Source organism: Atractosteus spatula, chromosome 2 (genome assembly GCF_055471065.1).
Source record: "Atractosteus spatula isolate fAtrSpa1 chromosome 2, fAtrSpa1.hap1, whole genome shotgun sequence".
Lineage (NCBI taxonomy): Eukaryota > Metazoa > Chordata > Actinopteri > Semionotiformes > Lepisosteidae > Atractosteus > Atractosteus spatula.
Genome location: NC_142707.1, coordinates 17,334,757 through 17,353,590, shown reverse-complemented (window position 1 = coordinate 17,353,590; position 18,834 = coordinate 17,334,757). Strand labels below are relative to the sequence as shown.

The following is an 18,834-nucleotide window of genomic DNA, read 5'->3' as shown; positions in this document are numbered from 1 at the left end:
ATGTCATAAGAGGAAGTTAGGAATTTAAACTGAGTTTAATTTTCTGTCTTGGAGTGAAAATTGCTTGTGGTGTACTTATGTGAGTCATGTTGTGTCAGTTTTTATTTCTTGTTGCAATTTAATAATTTAACAATATACGTCATACAGGCCAGCATATGGAAACTGAGTCCCTGTTATTTACATGACTGCAGATTTGTGACTGATTTGTGATTTCTGCTTTTGGCTAATTTAATCTTCGAGTAACATTTTGTAGAAAATGCAACTTCGAGAATACCGTATGTATTTTTTCTGTTGTCACTATTCAGTCCTGTGTTAATATTGCACTTTATTAATATTGCATTTTAGTGTAGACTCAAACTCAACAACTCATGTGGTTCAATTTCTCATTTCTTTCAGGACGGTGTTCCTTAGATTTGGGACATGGTATCAAAAGTATTATAAGTGTCTAGTGTTTTCTTATTATTTCACATGCATTTTAATTATTGTCTTATTTTTTCTACTTCATACATCATTGCATTTAAAAAAAATATTGAATTGGTAAATATAAACCTCTGAGACATTTATTTCAGTTAAAGGTATTGTGGTAAAAAAAATTGTATTTCCAGTAATTATATTGGGAGTTCCTTGGCACTGTACATGCTGTTAATCTGCAACTTGGCTCTTCAAGTAACATGTAACCAACAGGCACAGCAGATTCAAAGCATATAATAAAGGCCGCTGTACCAAGCACCGATATCTAAACATTTTATCCAGTTAAACTGCAGTACAAATTTTATAAAATTAAAATTTGTGTTTTAATTGCAATATAAAATAAAACTTCAGATAAAATTGATGCATCTTATTTAGCACAATTCCTACTTTATAAAGATCAGCCACAATTTTATTCCATATTAGAATTTGTGGTATATAAAATGCAGAAAATATTTTTATTTGACTACTTTAATTAATTTACTTTTGTATTTAATAAAAGACAAGACTTTTAAAAGTAATCTAATTTGTATAAAGGGATATAGGATCATATTACAGATTTACAAAATCAAGTAATCAGGATTCTATAACAAGGTTATGTTAAAATAACCTTCCAAACACTACTCATAAATCAGAATTATTAAACCTACAATTGTGGGATTTGTCTGAAATCAGATTTATAGTTTTGATTTACTAATCCAGGACTAGACCCACTCCAAAGCTCAAGAATGATCATATTTGTAAAAAAAATAATATCCGTTTTGGATTACATGCTAGAAATATATTTGCATTCTATGTAATATGTACCATTGTCAATTTTACGTAAAGACATTATATACTATGATAAGTAGTGAAGTCTAACAAATTTGCCAGTAAGGTAAAAACTACAATGTTATAGAAAAGTGCAGAGTTTTAATATGAACATGAAGCATGATCATTAAAATGGCAAAGGCTGAAAAGACTACCAAGGCTGTGGATGTCCAGTCTGATAAGATAAATTATGTACTTAATGGCTTAACTGGATTAAGTTAAAAACTTCTCCCAAATCTTTAGGTGTTAGTGTTTTAAATAGACCTTAACAATCTTTATACACCTAGCACAGGTTGGTCACACTTGTTTTAGACAAAGGACAAATGTAATGTTAGGATACACTAACAAGCGCTGCATTTCAATAATCAAGCCTGAAAAATAGCATGACTCTTTCTAGTTGCATGTACAGTATAGCATTTTCAATTAAGATTGAAATATACAGACTGTAAATTGACTTCAGCTGCAATATGCTTTATTATATCATTATCACCATTTTAACCTGGTGATAAATCCATGGGCCTAAAACAGAAAACAGCAGTGAAGACAGGAAATAAAGTCATCACTTTTGAAGATATCAATGAAGTCATCTATAAAGACATATGAGCCAGTTCCAGAGGCGACCAAGACTACCCTGTACAGGCTATGCCTTGCAGATGACATAGTGTTCTTTGAAGCATCATCCTTTTTTTTTTCTTCACAGTTCATTTTTTCCATCACTTTGCTAAATATACATATTGGTCCATAACATTTTGCTTAAAAGCTATCTCAACTCATTTTTGTACTTCCAAGGAAATTTGAGAGCTCAGGTCTTACCTTGCTTGACCTGGTAAGTCTGTCAGGGAAGAGAGATTGGTAGGACATGGGTCATAGCCACTGATCCTGTTGTTTTAACTGGATTTCAAGTGTAGCATTCAAGAGGTAGAATTCAACAGAACACCCGAGAGATTGTTCTTTGCTTTTGCTAGCATTCAGACCTATAGCAGTTTCACAGAAGTTCCAAAGGCATTATATGCTTCCTTTTGTACAGGTGGTTTTTATTTTTTTTAATCTAAAATTCCACCATCTGTTGTAAAACGCTTGGGTCTGTAAATAAAAGTTATTTCATTTTGCCTTAACATCTGATTCCTGCTGTATACTGCATGCCTGGTCCCTTGATAATTTAAAGGGACAGAAGTCTGAGTGTTTATAAAGCTTTTGCCTTGTATGTGGGCCATCTTAAATTTCTAAAATTGGCATTTCTTGCAGAATGTGCACACTAAAAGTTCCATTTACTTCTTGTACTGCAGTTTTAAAGGTATCAAATAAAAAAAATATATAAATAAAAGGAAAAAAAGGAAATTGTATTTTGACTGTTTTGAACAGCATTTCATAGTTTACAAAGACAAAATTACAAAGTTCACATGGAGGTCAGAACCATAGATTTACAATTTGGATATTTAAGGCAATACATGCAGTGTTAATGCCATGCCAAGACCACACTTGGCCTTTTCTTGATTATACAGCTGCAGAAGTTTATTAACTTCATCATATCTAAGCTGGATTACATTAATAGCCTTTATAGTGGTCTCTCTACCTGTTTTCGAAACAAACTTTTAGTTGTCCAAAAGACAGCTGCTCAACTTCTAACGTCTTCATAACTCCGTGACCACATCACCTCAATTCTGACACATCCCGTTACCCAGCGCATTCAGTTCAAAAGTTCACCAGCTACACCTCACCCCCTGACAATTTTGAGAAATAAAATTTAAAAAGGCTTTTAATTAGTGTTTTGACTTTTTTCTCCTTTTCATGTTTTTATGTCTTTATATCTTTGTGTTCAGTTTTGTTTGTCTTTTGTTACCCTTTGAAGTGCCCCAAACACTGTTGGTATACATGGGCAGTGGAATAAATCCTTGTAATTTTTCCCCCATGGTTTGTTTCTCGAGTTCCTTCCATACAGTATGTAGCTAATAATCTTTGGAATTAATTTTGTTTGAAAAAAAATGGATTTTGCATTAAGATAAGGTTAACTGAAGTAAAGAAGAAATGGAGCTGAAGAGAAAGCCAGACAAGAATTAACTGTCAGCTTTCCACCTAAAAAGAAAATGAAAGAAAAGATAACATTTTTGGAAGTACATTGACATACATGACAACTAAACTATACATGGGCATAATTTATAGCTCAGGAGTTAGAGAAAAACTCCTAAGATTATTTCCCACTGGTCAAACTATGAACAAACTCTGAACCAGTCAGATGTGTATTTTAGGCCTTTTCATTGATGCAGTATAACCAGCTGGAAAAAAAGACGAAAAAGTGCTCAGTCTATTTATTAATGTTGGAAACAACTGTAAACAGTCTCTGTCACAAAGGTCCAAGTATTGTGCAGCCATTTGATGACTGCATGGAAGACCATTCTGGAGAAGCCCAGACTAAGTGGACGATCTCATCTACTTATGCATTGGTGATAAGGATTCACAGAGCATCGGCTATATTTAATCCTACATAAGATTACTTTGACCAATTTAGTGGCTTTCATTAACAGGTCTTAAAAGTGTGATCCATTACCAATACCGTGAGAAGGCTTCCCCTACAGTTTATACTCAGTTGATGTTGATATTTATTAGTTATCCACCTAGAGAAAAAAAAACAACAAATATTGTTACAGCTATTGGAAAGAGCTATTGAGTTGTAATGTACAGACAATGGTCAACATCTAACTAGTACCAATATTTGCAGTTCTTGGGAACTTTAAAGTAAGAAAGGATCTGAGGAGTTTGCCGAGATGTAGGTGGTCTGAGACACACTGGTCAAAGACATCATCTGGTTTAGCTGGTTAATTAAGTTCTTGGTAAATCATTAAAAATCCAATAGACCAGGAAAACAGGATAAAAAGACAGGTAGAGAAGGAGAGGAAGACAGTGCCAGTCAGGAGGTCCTTGATCTGATCAGCCTTTAAGACCAGATTCCAGTTAAGTATTTGAACTCTGTTAAGAGAGCTTGCCATTTTGATATTTTAGGAAGTCAGATTTTCTTTATAAATATACCCTAGGTTAAAAACGGTCTACCCTGTTCAGTGATTACTTTTTTTAGAGTAGGGAGATTCATGGTTCCTGTTTACAGTGCAGCTTACAGATTTATAGAGGGATTTAACTCTAGGTCGCATTCTTTTTGGTTTAAAAAGCATGTTTGTCTATTTTCTTTTTGACCTGTTAGGTGTTACTGTATATAGGGTTTGAATACTTGGTTGCAGTCTGGGTTTTTTTTCCTCTTTGGTCAGGATGTTGGCCTCTGAAATGCCTTGTTTGTAAATTGAGTAAATTGCATGTTGTATTCTGTGTTGTGTTTCTTAGTGTGTGTGTAATTATTAATAAATAATTATTCAAACCAGTTTGCCTCTAATTTATTGCTCCTTCACCAAATCTGTGCCAGAGAACAAAGATTGCAAGTGCCTCTGATTAAGTACTTGGGTGTATTCTTGGCATAATCTTTCCAATGGGGTGGGGGGGGGGGGGGTTATAAGTATTTTAATTATTGAGATATATTATCGATATATTGATATAATTTCAATAATTATCTTATTTTTTAAAATCTCCAATTTGTAACAGTGTAAATACTTGCACAAGGTCAGTTTCCATTTTTTTACCCCCATCACCTTCTGGGGTTTAAAGTATTTATCATTATGCAATACATCTCTACCGAACAAGCACTACGCTGTGAGAGAGTTATAATCACAGTAAGAGAGAAATGAGGAGTTATTTTTCCTTGTTTTTCAAAGTTTTATGGTTCATATAGAATACTTTAATGCACACATGAAATTGCATTTATATATAAACATATTCTATCTTCTTCAGGATCAGTTCAGTAAACCACAGTTTTCATGTTGAAGCCTACACATTTTGTGTTCTTAGTATTGTGTATGCTTGTACAATATTGATACATTATGTTTTCATCATTATTATGTTTTTTTTATTGGTAGTGAATTACAATCTCAATGGAAAATCTTGATTATATTACAAAGGTTTTTGAGCCCAAAAAGCAGATTAAGAGGGGAACTGATTTATTTAGATATCCAAAGGCATTGGCAGAGTTAACCCAGTGGATGTTTTCAGAATACACAGTGAAACACAAACAAGAGGACACATGTAGAAATTATGGGGAAGTACATTCAAAACTGAGAACAGGCTGCAATTTTCCATACATGAAGTTGTGGATGTCTGAAACCAGCTACGCAACCATTTTGTTGAAAATTATACCCTGGATTCTTTCAGGCAATGTCTGAATGAGATCCTTGGATCAATTCGCTATCTGCTACCAAATGAGCTAGAATGTGCCAAATACCTCCTCTTGTTTAAGAACCATCTTATGTTTGCAAGTCAGGTTCTAAAGAAGATTTTTTCCTTGATCTGTGTTCTGAACCTTTCCAGATGGATTGTTTTCTCCTTAGTTCAGAGCTGGCAAGCTCTGAAAGGCTGAAAGAACTTACTGAGACGAAATGTCAGAAGCTGAGGTTTCTGTAAATGGAGGAATATGGAAGATGAGGCCCAAGGGTTGTACTGCACAGTAAAAATATTGTTTTAAACTTTTATTAGTGTTCTGCTTTCTATAGTCCCGTGCCAGCAAAACATAGTACAACCTCTTAACACTGCTGAAAGTAATCACAATTTGGAAAGTAATGAGTACTGAAGTCTGAAGTTTAATGTTTCAGACAGTAAGATAAGCACTGTTTGCCTAAACTGCAGCTCACTGTGTGATGACAGCTTGAGAAAAGCTGAGCTTATTTTGATTTGTCTGTTATTTTAATTTTGTATTGCCTTGTTTTTGAAAATGTTGAGTATTTAGTATCTGTTTTTACATATCATATATACATAATACTTGTAAACATTTTCAATAAATATTCTGGCACAATTACGATCAGCCTTTTCTTTATAGTAAATATTCTACATTCTTGTGATCTTTTCGCATTCAGAAGCTTTTTGACAATTAATAAATAAGAAAAAATCACTTTTTTTCTCGGAAGCACTGCATACTGGCTTGTAGTTTACAGACAAATATTACTACAGATAAATACTACATGGTCAAATTGCTGGAATCCATAGACATTTTGTAACGGCTCCATCAGAGATATGTTTATCGTCTGTAAAGCAGTCAATATATCCCTCCCACTTTTTTTTTCTAGAAATGTTTGAATGAGAAACCAATTTTGCAGAGAGAATGAAGACCATTTCGTCTCTTCTTTCATTATCATGGTCCCGGATGCAAATATTAGCTTAGAATCGTAATGCCTCAAAAGCTCTCTGTTCAGTAAAAAAGATTTTCTGTATCATTAGCTATGCTGTTAATTACATTTTAGGTTCCTCATTTGATCTTGCAGCACACGTACTGTAAACGTGCTCCTCCTTTGTTTTTAATGTATCTGTCTCAGAAGATGGTATCGTACTTCTCCATTGAGCTACCTGTTGTCTGAATCGACTACTTTGAAGTTTGTATATGCAATAGACCAATACTTTAAAAGTTCAAAAAATGAAATTCTGAAAGTTAACGTTTTCTTCATATGCATGGATTTGTTATATTTCTATTAAAGGGACATCAGTCAAACTTTACAAGTATGTACCTACATGTTATTTGAAAAGTATTCATATGGTACATCCAAATTAAAGGAATTTGGCCTTTGTATTGTACTATGAGTCAGTAGAACATTAACATTTCACTGTCTTAAACCATTAATGACTATCTTTATTGATTTTGTTGTTCCGAAATATCAAGCTTTCTAATCGACAGTAGTTGTGTAAAAAAAAACTTAATAAAAGGTTGCATAACTACAGAAACACATGGCTAAGAACAAATTTCATTCTGTAGCATATTTTTATTCATGTCTACATGGTCGTTGTGGCTTAGAATTTTTTTTCCAACCTTCTCAATCAGGGAGACCCCAGCTCAATGTGCATATGTATTAGAATACACATCAAGATTAGGATGGGGAGTCAAGAGCAGTAGGTGCAGTGTGTTTTGGATGTGACTACTCATTAGCTTGTCATCCATTCACACTTCAGGAGATAGAACTGTAGTATTGTGATTTTACAAGTGGCTAATTAATATTAAACATATGGGATGCACTGGTTGGAAAATGCACATTCCATTTCATTTGCATGGAGTAAAGAAAGAACTGGATTTCTGGAATGGTCTAGATCTTTGTAGTTTTCAGAATGAAGGGTATTCATCACAAGATCCCATTGGTCATCATTGTTAAACCTGTGCTAAATCACTTTCAATTTCAAAATAAATGCATTGGATTAAGATTCAGGACCAGGCCACGTCCTTTCTAAAGTCTTAAGAACTTTCTACAAACTGCTTCAGAAATATATCTACCATAAAATGTAGCCATTTTGATATGCGGTATCTATTTGGCACATCCAAACCTATTTAATCAAAGAGATGTTTTCTTTATATACTCTTTCTTCCTGAAACAATTTAACTCTTCCATTGCAGATCACTCAGTGTTCTTAAAGGTATCTTCTGAACATAATTTAGCATTTCTGCTGGACAGCTGTCAGTGGGTTCCAGGGCAGTTAATTCTTTTTGAAAATAATTTGGCAGAGCAAATGTTTTTATGAAGGGTGTTCCTATATATTAACATAAACATGAATTCAGAGTTATCCCTTGCAGTCAAAAACCCCTACAATTTTGAAAGGGGTTTTTGTTAATTGTGGACATGCTTTGCAGTATAACCTCACTTGCTTGTATTCATAATGCTCCCTTGTTCTAAAGCCTCTTTAGCATAAGACCAGCACTATTTAGCTTGGTATTTTGTATTCTTCTTCCAAAATGTTATGCCTTTTAAATTTTGTTGTCAAAAAGGAATAGAGTGATTATAGATCCCACAGAAAAGATTTATGCCAGTAGACAAGGAAACACTTTCAGTTAGAAATTGTCTTTGAGATGCATGCTTCCTTCAAGCTCTAAAAGGTGCCCAGACAAGTCTGCCACCCTAAGTGTCAGATTAATAGTCACTTTTTCTGGCACCAAAAAACCAACGACAGAAGCAAGGTAAACAGCCTTACACCAGCAAATAATTAAGGCAGGTGTCAGAGAGAGAACTTTAAAAGAGGGGGGGATCTATCGGAGCTAATTCCTGTCAAAACCGTCATAATCCTTCTAAGTGATTTACAGTAGGTATTTGACATGTATGAAGCCATAGGCTAATGCAGTTCCATTTGCTGATTCAATGTGTACTGTTTTATCATGCAAAGTGTCTATTTTATTAGTTTATTAATATTCTTGATTGACATTCTTTGATTTGAATACTACAATTAAAACTAAGAAGTGAATTGCTACTTTGAATAAAACAAGTTTCTATGTATGTAGATATACTGGATTGATCATCTGTCAGGGATTTCACAAGAAATCACACTATTAAGCAGCATCTGTAGTCTGTACTTGATTTTTGAATTCTGCTTTTAATGATTGATTGTTTGCTTTAGGTTGCTGTGGTCAAGGTGAAGAATGCTGACAAGGTGTTTGCCATGAAGATTCTCAACAAGTGGGAGATGCTGAAGAGAGCTGAGGTGCTGTATGATTTTCACATCTGACATTGATTTTCTTTTCTTTTTCCTTCCAGCTTCATTTGTTGTTTTTATCATTGGCAAGAGGTATTCATATTAATTTTTGTTCTAAAGTAAATTCAAAGTTTGAAACTGAATGAATTACACCTATTTTCTAACTGCTTCATCTAATTCAGGGTGGTACAGTGGCACACTGGTTAGCATTGCTGCCTTGCAGCGCTGGGGCCTTGGGTTCAATTCCGGAAGTAGGGTGCTTTCAGAGTTGAGTTTATATGTTCTCCGTATATATACTACCACCAGGTAGTCTGTTTTCCTCCCACAGTCAAAAGGCATACTAGTTGGTTAATTGGCTTCTGGGAAAATTGATCCAGTTGACACATGCATAGTATCCTGTGTCCTGTGATGGACTTGTGTCCTGTTAAGGGTGTATCTTGCCTTGTGCACATTGCTTGCGGGATTAAGCTCCTGCTTCCCCATTGGATAAAGTGGATTAATAAATATTTCTATAAACAGTGTTGCTGGGTATCACTGTATCACTGTAATGCAGAACTGCCTCTTGACCCATGTTAAGTTGTTAGTGTAAGTATTGCTTTTGTGGGCTTTGGAGCAGGAGAGTAATTTAGTTTTTTCCAGATTATCAAAGTATTTTATAAACACAATTTGCACAGATTTAGATTCTTAGTAGGCTAGCCTATTAGCCTTTTAAACAAGAACATTAAAATTAATTAGATTTGTACACAAAGGACATGCCTACTTCTGCTTTTAATCTCTGATAGTACATTTGAAATTGAAGTTAATAAAGTGATACTGTGCTTACTAACAGTACTAGTACTATTGTGATAATAAGGTTAGACTACTCAATAACTGAAAGGGAGAGACTTTGTTTTCACTGTATAATTACAACAATACACTTGTTTCCTTAGGTAAACACTTTTTTTAGAATGTACCCTTTAAAAATGAGTCAAATCAAAAAGAGAAGGAATAAAAACAACTTTAGGAGACTTGGAATTGACTTATAATGCAGCTGGATAATTCATAGCACTGGTTCCTTAGATGTGGGTATGCCTACCACCAATGGCACACATGAACTAATTACTTTTAATCACAGAATGTGTTTAGACCATGCTTCTGTGTGGTTACATTATAAATACATAAGTCTTCCCATTACATATTTTTATGGTTACCTTCCCCCAAGATATTTTTAACACAATTAAATAGTTGTTTTATAATACCCTCTTGTGTGACTGGAACAAATTAGTCAGTATAGTAATTGTAAACATGGGGCCATTTCAATTTACACTACTGTAACCCCACCTTAGAATAGATTTCTCCAAAACTTCAAACAGTTTTAGGGATTCCATGTTTGCAGTGTGTGTTTTCATCAGAAAAGAGAAAGATTTGCAGAGGAGAATGTAACTAACATTGAAAACCAATACAAAAGGGGATATCTGGGGAATATGATGTTAATTCTACTGATCCACTATCAACTATCAGGAGTAGTGCTGCCAAAATGCACATTTGTACAATCACGTCACTGCATGAAACCTTCAGTTGTTCGGTATTACCTTCTTTAAAGATAAAATCTTTTTCAACGATAAACATGTTAATTTCTTCCAAGACAGCTGCTCTCTACAAGAAATCAATAACCAGTTTAAGTGATTCAAATGCAAAAGAGTTAGAAGCATCCTGCAAAGATTAAGCATTGCTCAGACTGGAAGTGTGCGTACAATAGGTGAGACTCTTGTCCTGGCTACTGCAAAAGGCATCATTTAGTCCGTTGTTGGATTAAAAGCTGCCAAACATTTGGGTGTTATTCCTTTATTATTAAGGTAAATTAAATACATGTCTTTTTAAGTCAAAGAAAAGCAAAATGAAACTGTAAAGAGCATTTTTTTCAGTTACTTACATACGTGCTATTTGAAGCAGATATGATGAAAGGAAGTTTTTTTTGTGAGACTTTGGCATCCCATGCTGCAGCAGAAGACGTATTTCTAAAACTCGACAGCTTCATTTTTAACAGTGAACTACGGTGGCAAAATTGCATTGACACAAGGCTCAGGCCATGACTGGTAAATCTGGAGGTGTTCTTGCAAAAGTAAAACAAGTCACTCCCTGTGCCAAATTCACATACTGCAATATAAATCACCACTCTCTCACAGCCAAGAAAATGCTTGCTAATCTTAAAGTTGTATTAAATCGGGCTGTCAAAGTTATCAACCACTGTATTCATGTTTGGTTTCTTTCCTGTGTAACAGAATGGGACGTGAGCATAAAAAGCTACTTCTCCATACTGTGAAATGGCTCTCTGATGGAAATTATGTGATCCACGTTGCAGATTAGCTAAAACATTGGTTGTTAAAAGATTTGGTATCTTTGATAACAGTTGAATTAATATGCTGGTAACATGTTGCTTTGATGGGTTTCCCATGTATTTCTCTATTTTTGTAGTGTTCTTCGGTAACTTTTTACTCTGCCGCCTTGTCAAATGTGATAAAAAGATAAATCTCTCTTAGCCATCATAGGCTTCCATTACACTTTAGGCGAAGCCTAAAAATGTACTTTCAATTACCATAGACATATTCTCTTTGGAAGCCAAATTATGTGTGTTGTCTTTGCTCATTTTTGAGTGTCAGTCACTGGAATTTACTTAAGCACCAGATGGATTAATATTTTGAAACTGTGTAAATGTGGTGGACCAGTTACTTGTGAGTTAACAAGCTTATCAAGATGTGAACATGGAAAACAAAGAGAACAGGCATTACAGCAACTTAAACAGCTGTAGAAACACTGCTATATTTTTCAGAACCCCCCACTACTTCCTCTTTCATTCCCATGCTGTCCCAATGGGTTTCTCAATTTTAGATTGACGTTAGTGCCAATGGAAAGAGCTGGCTGGGGTTTCTCTTGGCAAAACCCAAGTAGGAAATGGATTTTAACAGTCATTAATAGAGCTGCCCATTCAGTATTGTGCTATAACATGGCATAAGTAATTTCACTGAAAACATGAATGTGAATGGACTGAAGAATTTTTTCAATTAAAATATTCTTGTTTTTTACTGCTTCATGTTTTCTTTTTATCCTTTTCCTTGCATGACATGAATAAAGATTATTTGAGCTCTACCTAGATTCTTATATAAAAGGCTTGTTATTCTATTGGTCTTTTTTTCTTATTTTTGTCTTAATCGTGTATTTTAAAATAAATAATTCTCTAGGGACAAGAAAGTATGAGCTATTCTGAGTTAGTCTAAAATTTACAGACATATGATTTTGTTATTTTACTTACTGGATATTTCTAGAAGTGGAATATGCCATAATGACTAACCACCTGACCGCTGAGTCTCTCATACTATATATCCAAGACTTCTAGAATGGATTAACATAGAGGTTCTTAGACCTAGCCCTCTCAAATGTGTAGCTTCAGAATCCATTGAAACAATTCCTTGGGAAGCTCCCGAGAGCTCCCATTCAGAAAACAAGTGGGCTGTATAGGGGGGTTTCTTCATTTTGTTGTACAGTCATAAACACACGATCTTACCATAGAAGGGTCCCCATTACCCGTAAAGCAATTTGAGTGGAGTGTGTATACTGTATGTGCTATATAAATGTAAGGATTTATTATTATTTTTAATATTCTATCACAAATCCCCTGTAATAGTGTAAAAATGTTAAGCTTTGGTAGTAATACAATGTTATAGTCCTTAAAAAATGTTTTGCATTATTTTCTGCTTGTGTTTCAATATTTTTCCCCTTCTCTTGGTGGTACTAATACATTTTTGAGGTACATCTTTACTACATTATACTCACTCTTTGAATCTGTTTTATCATCATAATAATAATAATAATAATAATAATTGCTTACACTTATATAGCGCTTTTCTGGACACTCCACTTAAAGCGCTTTACAGGTAATGGGGATCCCCTCCACCACCACCAATGTGCAGCATTCACCTGGATGATGCGACGGCAGCCATAGTGCGCCAGAACGCTCACCACACATCAGCTCTCAGTGGGGAGGAGAGCAGAATAATGAAGCCAATTCATAGATGGGTGCCGGATGCCGGGGTAACCTAGCCCTCTCAAATGTGTAGCTTCAGAATCCATTGAAACAATTCCTAGGGAAGCTCCCGAGAGCTCCCATTCAGAAAACAAGTGGGCTAACACCCCTACTCTTTTCAAGAAACGCCCTGGGATTTTTAATAACCACAGAGAGTCAGGACCTCAGTTTTACGTCTCATCCGAAGGATGGTACCTGTTTACAGTATAGTGTCCCCGTCACTATACTGGGGCACTGGGACCTACATGGACCATGAGGTGAGTGCCCCCTACTGGCCCCACTAACACCTCTTCCAGCAGCAACCTTAGTTTTTCCCAGGAGGTCTCCCATCCAGGTACTGACCAGGCTCACACCTGCTTATCTTCAGTGGGTTGCCAGTTGTGAGTTGCAGGGTGATATGGACGCTGGCCATATTATAATGACTCAATTTTGTTGTTACACATTTTAACATTATTCCACTGTTTCTGCAGTGCGACAACCCTTTTTCCCTTGACTCTGAATTCATTTGTGCCTGGGGTGCCATCTGTGAGATCTGCTTCATTCCCTTTTAGTCTGCTTTTCAGAAATCATAAACCTTACGTTTTAGCCCCAGTCTTTAAAAATTTAAGGTATACATCAATAATTTTCATATTCTAATCACAATGTCCTTGCATTCGTTATTTCTGTTGCTTCTGCTCATCCATCCTTGTTAGTGATAAGAATTAGTTCTATAATGTTTTTTTTAGAAAACACAAGTATGCCATTAATGCAAAAAAAAGGAGAAGTAAAGGTAAGAGAGACAGAAAAAAAACTACAAAATCAATTTTAAAAAAGATAGCTTTATTTTTGCAAATGCAGTTAAATGTAATGCAAAAAAAGAAAGAAACATTCCACACCTTGAACTAACCACTCTCACTTATTCCCCTCAACACTGCTCCCCTCCAGATTTCTGTCTTAAAGAATGGTCAGACAGCTACAATGGAATCCCCATGCAGCAAGGCTTTTACTGCATCAGCAGAAGCACTCTCAACCTACATTGCCCTCCCACTGGCACTGTGGCTCCTGGCAGTCAAATGCTCCATAAATAATTTCAAGACAGGCGGGGATCCAGAGATACCAGAAGAGGGAATGTGGAGACTCCCAACACAGCACCAATAACATTTTAGCTGCGAACAGACCAGCCAGATCCATTTCTGACTCTGTGAATGATTTAGGGTCATTATCCTGTAAAAACAACTAAATGTGAACTACTGCAAAAATTTGCTTCATGAGATAAAATCTTAAGTGGATCATTTCAATTACGTTTTTGTAGGCAGAATTAGTATCATCCCAGATATAGTCAGGAAATGGAGTGCAACGTTTGTGACCCTGTTCATAACAGTCACACAGGAAATAGTAAAAAGAGAAAGACCTACATAAATAGAAGAAGTAATTACATTGTTTTATCACTGATATCAAACTGATTATGTATTGGGTTTGTACACAACCTTGCCCCCCATGGGGCACTATAGGCCCTTTTTACAGAACAATAAGATAAGACTTAAGATAAAGCACACCATCTGTAAAACACAAGTGTAGAGGCAGAAATAACACGTCTCAATCTTACACTTTAGCAGAGAACTAGTAACCCTTCCCACAATTCAGCCAACAAAAGAGTACCCTCACACAGAAACTAATATGTATACAAATATTAGTAAATGATAAAAATACATAGGGTAGGCGCTGCTGTTGGTGAGGGAAATAGAGAAAATGATAAAAGGCTGAAATGTGAGACGCTGAATTTTATAAGATCTACAATAACTCCTAAATAATTGACTGCAGCAAATAATTTATGAGGAGACATCCCACATTTCACCTGTGTTTGCTGAGATTGGCTCTGGCTCCTCTATAATTCTGTATTAGATATACACAAAACGGATGAATGGGTGGGCATCCCACATGCAAGCAAAAATCAATTAAACCATGTAAGGGGAAAAAAAAAGAAAGAAAAGATAAAAAGGTTTGTATTTACTTCATGCATACTGGTAGGATCTGGTGCTCTGCTGTCTCCTGCACCAAGGTGAACATACTGTATGTTCCCCTGAAGAGGACCTAAAACAGATTCCCCCCTTCTTCAGTCCATAGTCCTGCAAAGGCATGCCTGTTAAAAACCCAGAGTGAACAGGGCCAGAGTACCTGGCTTTCTTCAAACTAATTTGTCTGTGTACCAGAGAAATCTCAAAATAAAAACCCTTGAGACTTATCATGGCCTTTGGAAGAGTGACTACCATATATCCCCACCCGGGAAGCATTTTGTTCAGTAATTGGATTGGGTTGTTATGTTTGTATCCTTCCACTGACTGAGCTGGGCGGAATAGCCTTCTTTCCTTCAAAAAGAGACATCTGTCTCTGTGCCAAAGAAATCTGAAAATAAAAGTCCAGGGTTTGGCTCTGCCTTTGGAAGAGGGACAGCAAAATCTCCTGCTTGCTCTCCCAATGAGGAAATCTTTTTGTGTCAAACCTGGGAACTGCCCAGGAAGAGCTACATTCAATAATTCGATTGGGTTGTTACGTTATGTTCAGAATGTTTTTATACCCATTGCTTTTCGTGGATGTAGTCCAGTTTAGAAGTCACTGAATAGTGGTTGTCTGGGTGTTCAGGTTTTCCACCATTCCCACAATCTGAACGGTTGCTGCTGCCATCTCTGTTCTCACCAGCTGTGTTTGCTGGTTTCTCTGCTTCAGCAGATTAGCCGTTTTAACCACTGCTGGCAAGTCAAATTTTTGTAATATCTTCCTGATTGGAGAGAGAGCAGGGACTGGCTGACTCCAGTTCCTTCCATTCCAATCCATTTCAGACCACCCTAGAAATGTACACCATCCCCAAAAATATGGTGGACAACTAAAAAATTAAAAAAGTGGTGGTTGGAGGCAGGAGATTCAGTTTTGGCTAATATACTGGAACCCTGGTTATGTAATTTGCAATTATGTCAGTTTACTAAGCTATGAGGTGTTGTACTGTTACATATGTGACATACTGTAGTAGCAAGAATTAAACACTATTAATGTAACTTGTGTTCACAGCATAACTAGTAGGAGCTGTACCACTCATTACTCTGCCATTAATTCTGCCATTGACCCTCTGGGTCTGGAGTGTGGAAAGGCCCAGGATGCAACTGTTGTCTATATTTCTCCTATGATTGTGTTACATTTTTTGTGATAACCTGAATGTTACAACAGCCTTGAAATTCCCCAGATAAAATTGTGTAAAAGGAGAAAAAAATCAAAAACAACGAAAAAGCTTTGAGAAACCACCTGATTGTTCTAGCTGTGTTTGAAACGTAGTTATTAGATTGTTGCATTGGATTAAGTTTGAAGAAAATAATTTTCGGTTTCTTTTTTTTTTATAGGTATATGTTTCTCGTTGTTTGTCAAGCTTTCTGAAATATTTGTCCAGTACTGCATACTTTTCAATTAACTAAAATTGTTGAGCTCAGAAATGGTTGCAATTTTTGGTCTGTCTTTATTCTGCCAGGCCCTTCTTAGGTCATCGTTTTTAACTTTGTACCATTTACAAAAACATACCATAACAATGAAGTCTTCAGTCTGCTGGAATCTTTCATTGTGAAGGGCTAGATCTGACCTGCCTTGCTTTGGCTGCACATTTCTCCCAAATGAGAACATAAATTCTGAAGTTAAATTTGTAACATACACTATTGGATGTGGTTTTTGCTTTCAGGGGAAACGCATGTTGTACTTATCACTCCCTGAAGAAGAGATAACTGAGTATACATAAATTTGACAAAGCATAAAATATTACAATGGAACTTGTACCATGCATGTTACCCTGGATATTGCTGTTATTAATATAATTTAAGAGCTTTAGTCACTGGTTAAATAGCCATTGATATATTATGGTTTAAAATTTTCAGTTTTAAATATTGCTGGTTTAAACCATTCTATTGAGTGGTAATGACCTGCAGTGCAGTCAATTATATAAAAAAAATCAGTTTTACTTAGTATGTAACAAAGATAATATCTATTTACATAATGTGTTCATCTTTAGTTAAAGATTGTTGTAGTGGGTATTTTTTGTTGAATATAATTGGTATTAGGTCATATAATCAAGTGTAGTAAGGGGTTTTATTGTTTTCTGAATGTCTTCTCTCATTTGGATGAGAAGGCCGCAGAAACATCTGAAAGCGTATTTTAGGTATGTACTACAATATGTGTGAAAACCAAAAATCATTTTAAGATGCAGTACATTAACGGTGCTGGTCTTATCTGATCCTTGTTCCACACAGTACTTCTGTGACATCCTATTAGGATCCATTTTTTAAATTAAAAATATATGTAAATTATATGTTTACAACTTTTAACAGTTTCAGTATGCTGTATATTGACATATATTTTGGCTGCACTCAGTAGGTGTTAGCTTACTGCATGACCCAAAGTCCTTCATCACAAAGAGAGCTTTTTCTTCGTATAGTGTATTTCTTAATGGTGGAGTTCTTTTGGATTCTTCTACTGGAAATTAGTGTTACTGTTAGCATGATTAGTCTTGCAGTTATTTTGTCAGCTGCGTACGTTAATGTTTTTGTAAAATGAAGTGTACCCTTAGCTATCATGGTACCATGGCCTGGGTAAGTGTTGGCCATTTCTTGAGGTTTGTTTTTAATACAAGATTTTCGAACAATAAATTACAAAGATATATTCAAATTGTTTCATATTTATAGCTTACTGTCCAAAAACCAATGATTACAGTAAAACTAAACAAAAATCTCTTTAAAATACACAAACAGCATATAAATTTTATTTAATGTGAATTGACTCTGTTAAACAAACGTGACCCTAGATTTTAAGAATACACAGTACATCTATTCTGACTTCACCTAAAAGGACCCCCAGCATGTTTTCCCTGATGGATACATCAAAAATGATAGATACTATGTAATAGTTATATGTGGAGCAGACATTTTACATTTCTACTCTTATTCTAATATTAAATGTCATTTTCTGCAAGTCTTTAAAAGTGATAAAAGTCTTTACAATAAAAAATGACTCATTTTGATTTTGTTTTTCAGACGGCCTGCTTTCGGGAAGAGAGAGACGTACTGGTAAACGGAGACAGCCAGTGGATCACAACTTTGCACTATGCCTTCCAGGATGAAAATTACTTAGTGAGTAAATGACATATGACTTAAATGTCAAATGACTGCTTAGGATGAAATGCATATTTTATAATTTCTCCAGCTCCCACAACTTTGCTTTTGCAAAGTACTGTGGAGCATGTTGTAATTTTGAAGGATTGTTGAGTATCTGTACAGGTCTGTCTTGAGAAATACAGTCAAGCCTGGGACTATTGAAAGGTATTAGTGTAACATCTAGGCATTCTGGGTGTTTTGAATGGACACTCACTTGTTGAATAATGTAGGCCAGATTAATAGCGATAAGACATACTCCTGTCGTGTCTGTGCAGCCATGTACTTGATATAATATATACAGTAATAGGTTTATTCCATGCTGAAAAGAGAAGAAGGAAAACACAATGTTTTGGCCGTGGAGCCTTCTTCAGGTATGAGCCTGAAGAACTCCTCACACCTGAAGAAGGCCCCGCGGCCGAAACGTTGTGTTTTCTTTCTTCTCTTTTCAGCATTGAATAAACCTATTACGTGTTCCTTTACAGCCTACGCATGCTGACACAGCTACCCACCAGAACTAATATATACAGTGCCTTGCAGAAGTATTCAAGTGTCTGAATACTTTTTCAAGGCACTGTATATCAATGTGCACATTACAAAAAAAGATTGTGCAGCTCTCAGATCAGTCCAGGTAAGTGTGAGACTTTAAAAACTGAACCTTTTTAATCTCAACTGGTGAAGACTATGAGGGCATTTGAGTCAAGTAATCAGCATCTGCAAATGCTGCCCAAAGCACTTCTTCATACTCAACAGTGAAATTAATAGAAGAGGGAATACCTACATACATGGGGGAAGTGCACAGAG

General features: G+C 35.6%; 1 protein-coding gene across 5 annotated transcripts in view; it reads left to right on the top strand.

Moving 5' to 3' along the window:
• The window catches only part of LOC148839379 (serine/threonine-protein kinase MRCK alpha-like), a 180,921-nt gene that overhangs the window by 63,452 nt on the left and 98,635 nt on the right, over window positions 1–18,834 (top strand). For all 5 annotated transcript variants that reach the window (XM_088934544.1, XM_088934516.1, XM_088934535.1 and 2 more), the window contains exons 3-4: window positions 8,737–8,820; window positions 17,914–18,009. In XM_088934544.1, the coding sequence (XP_088790670.1) occupies window positions 8,737–8,820; window positions 17,914–18,009 (180 nt within the window). The remainder of the gene's footprint in view (window positions 1–8,736; window positions 8,821–17,913; window positions 18,010–18,834) is intronic.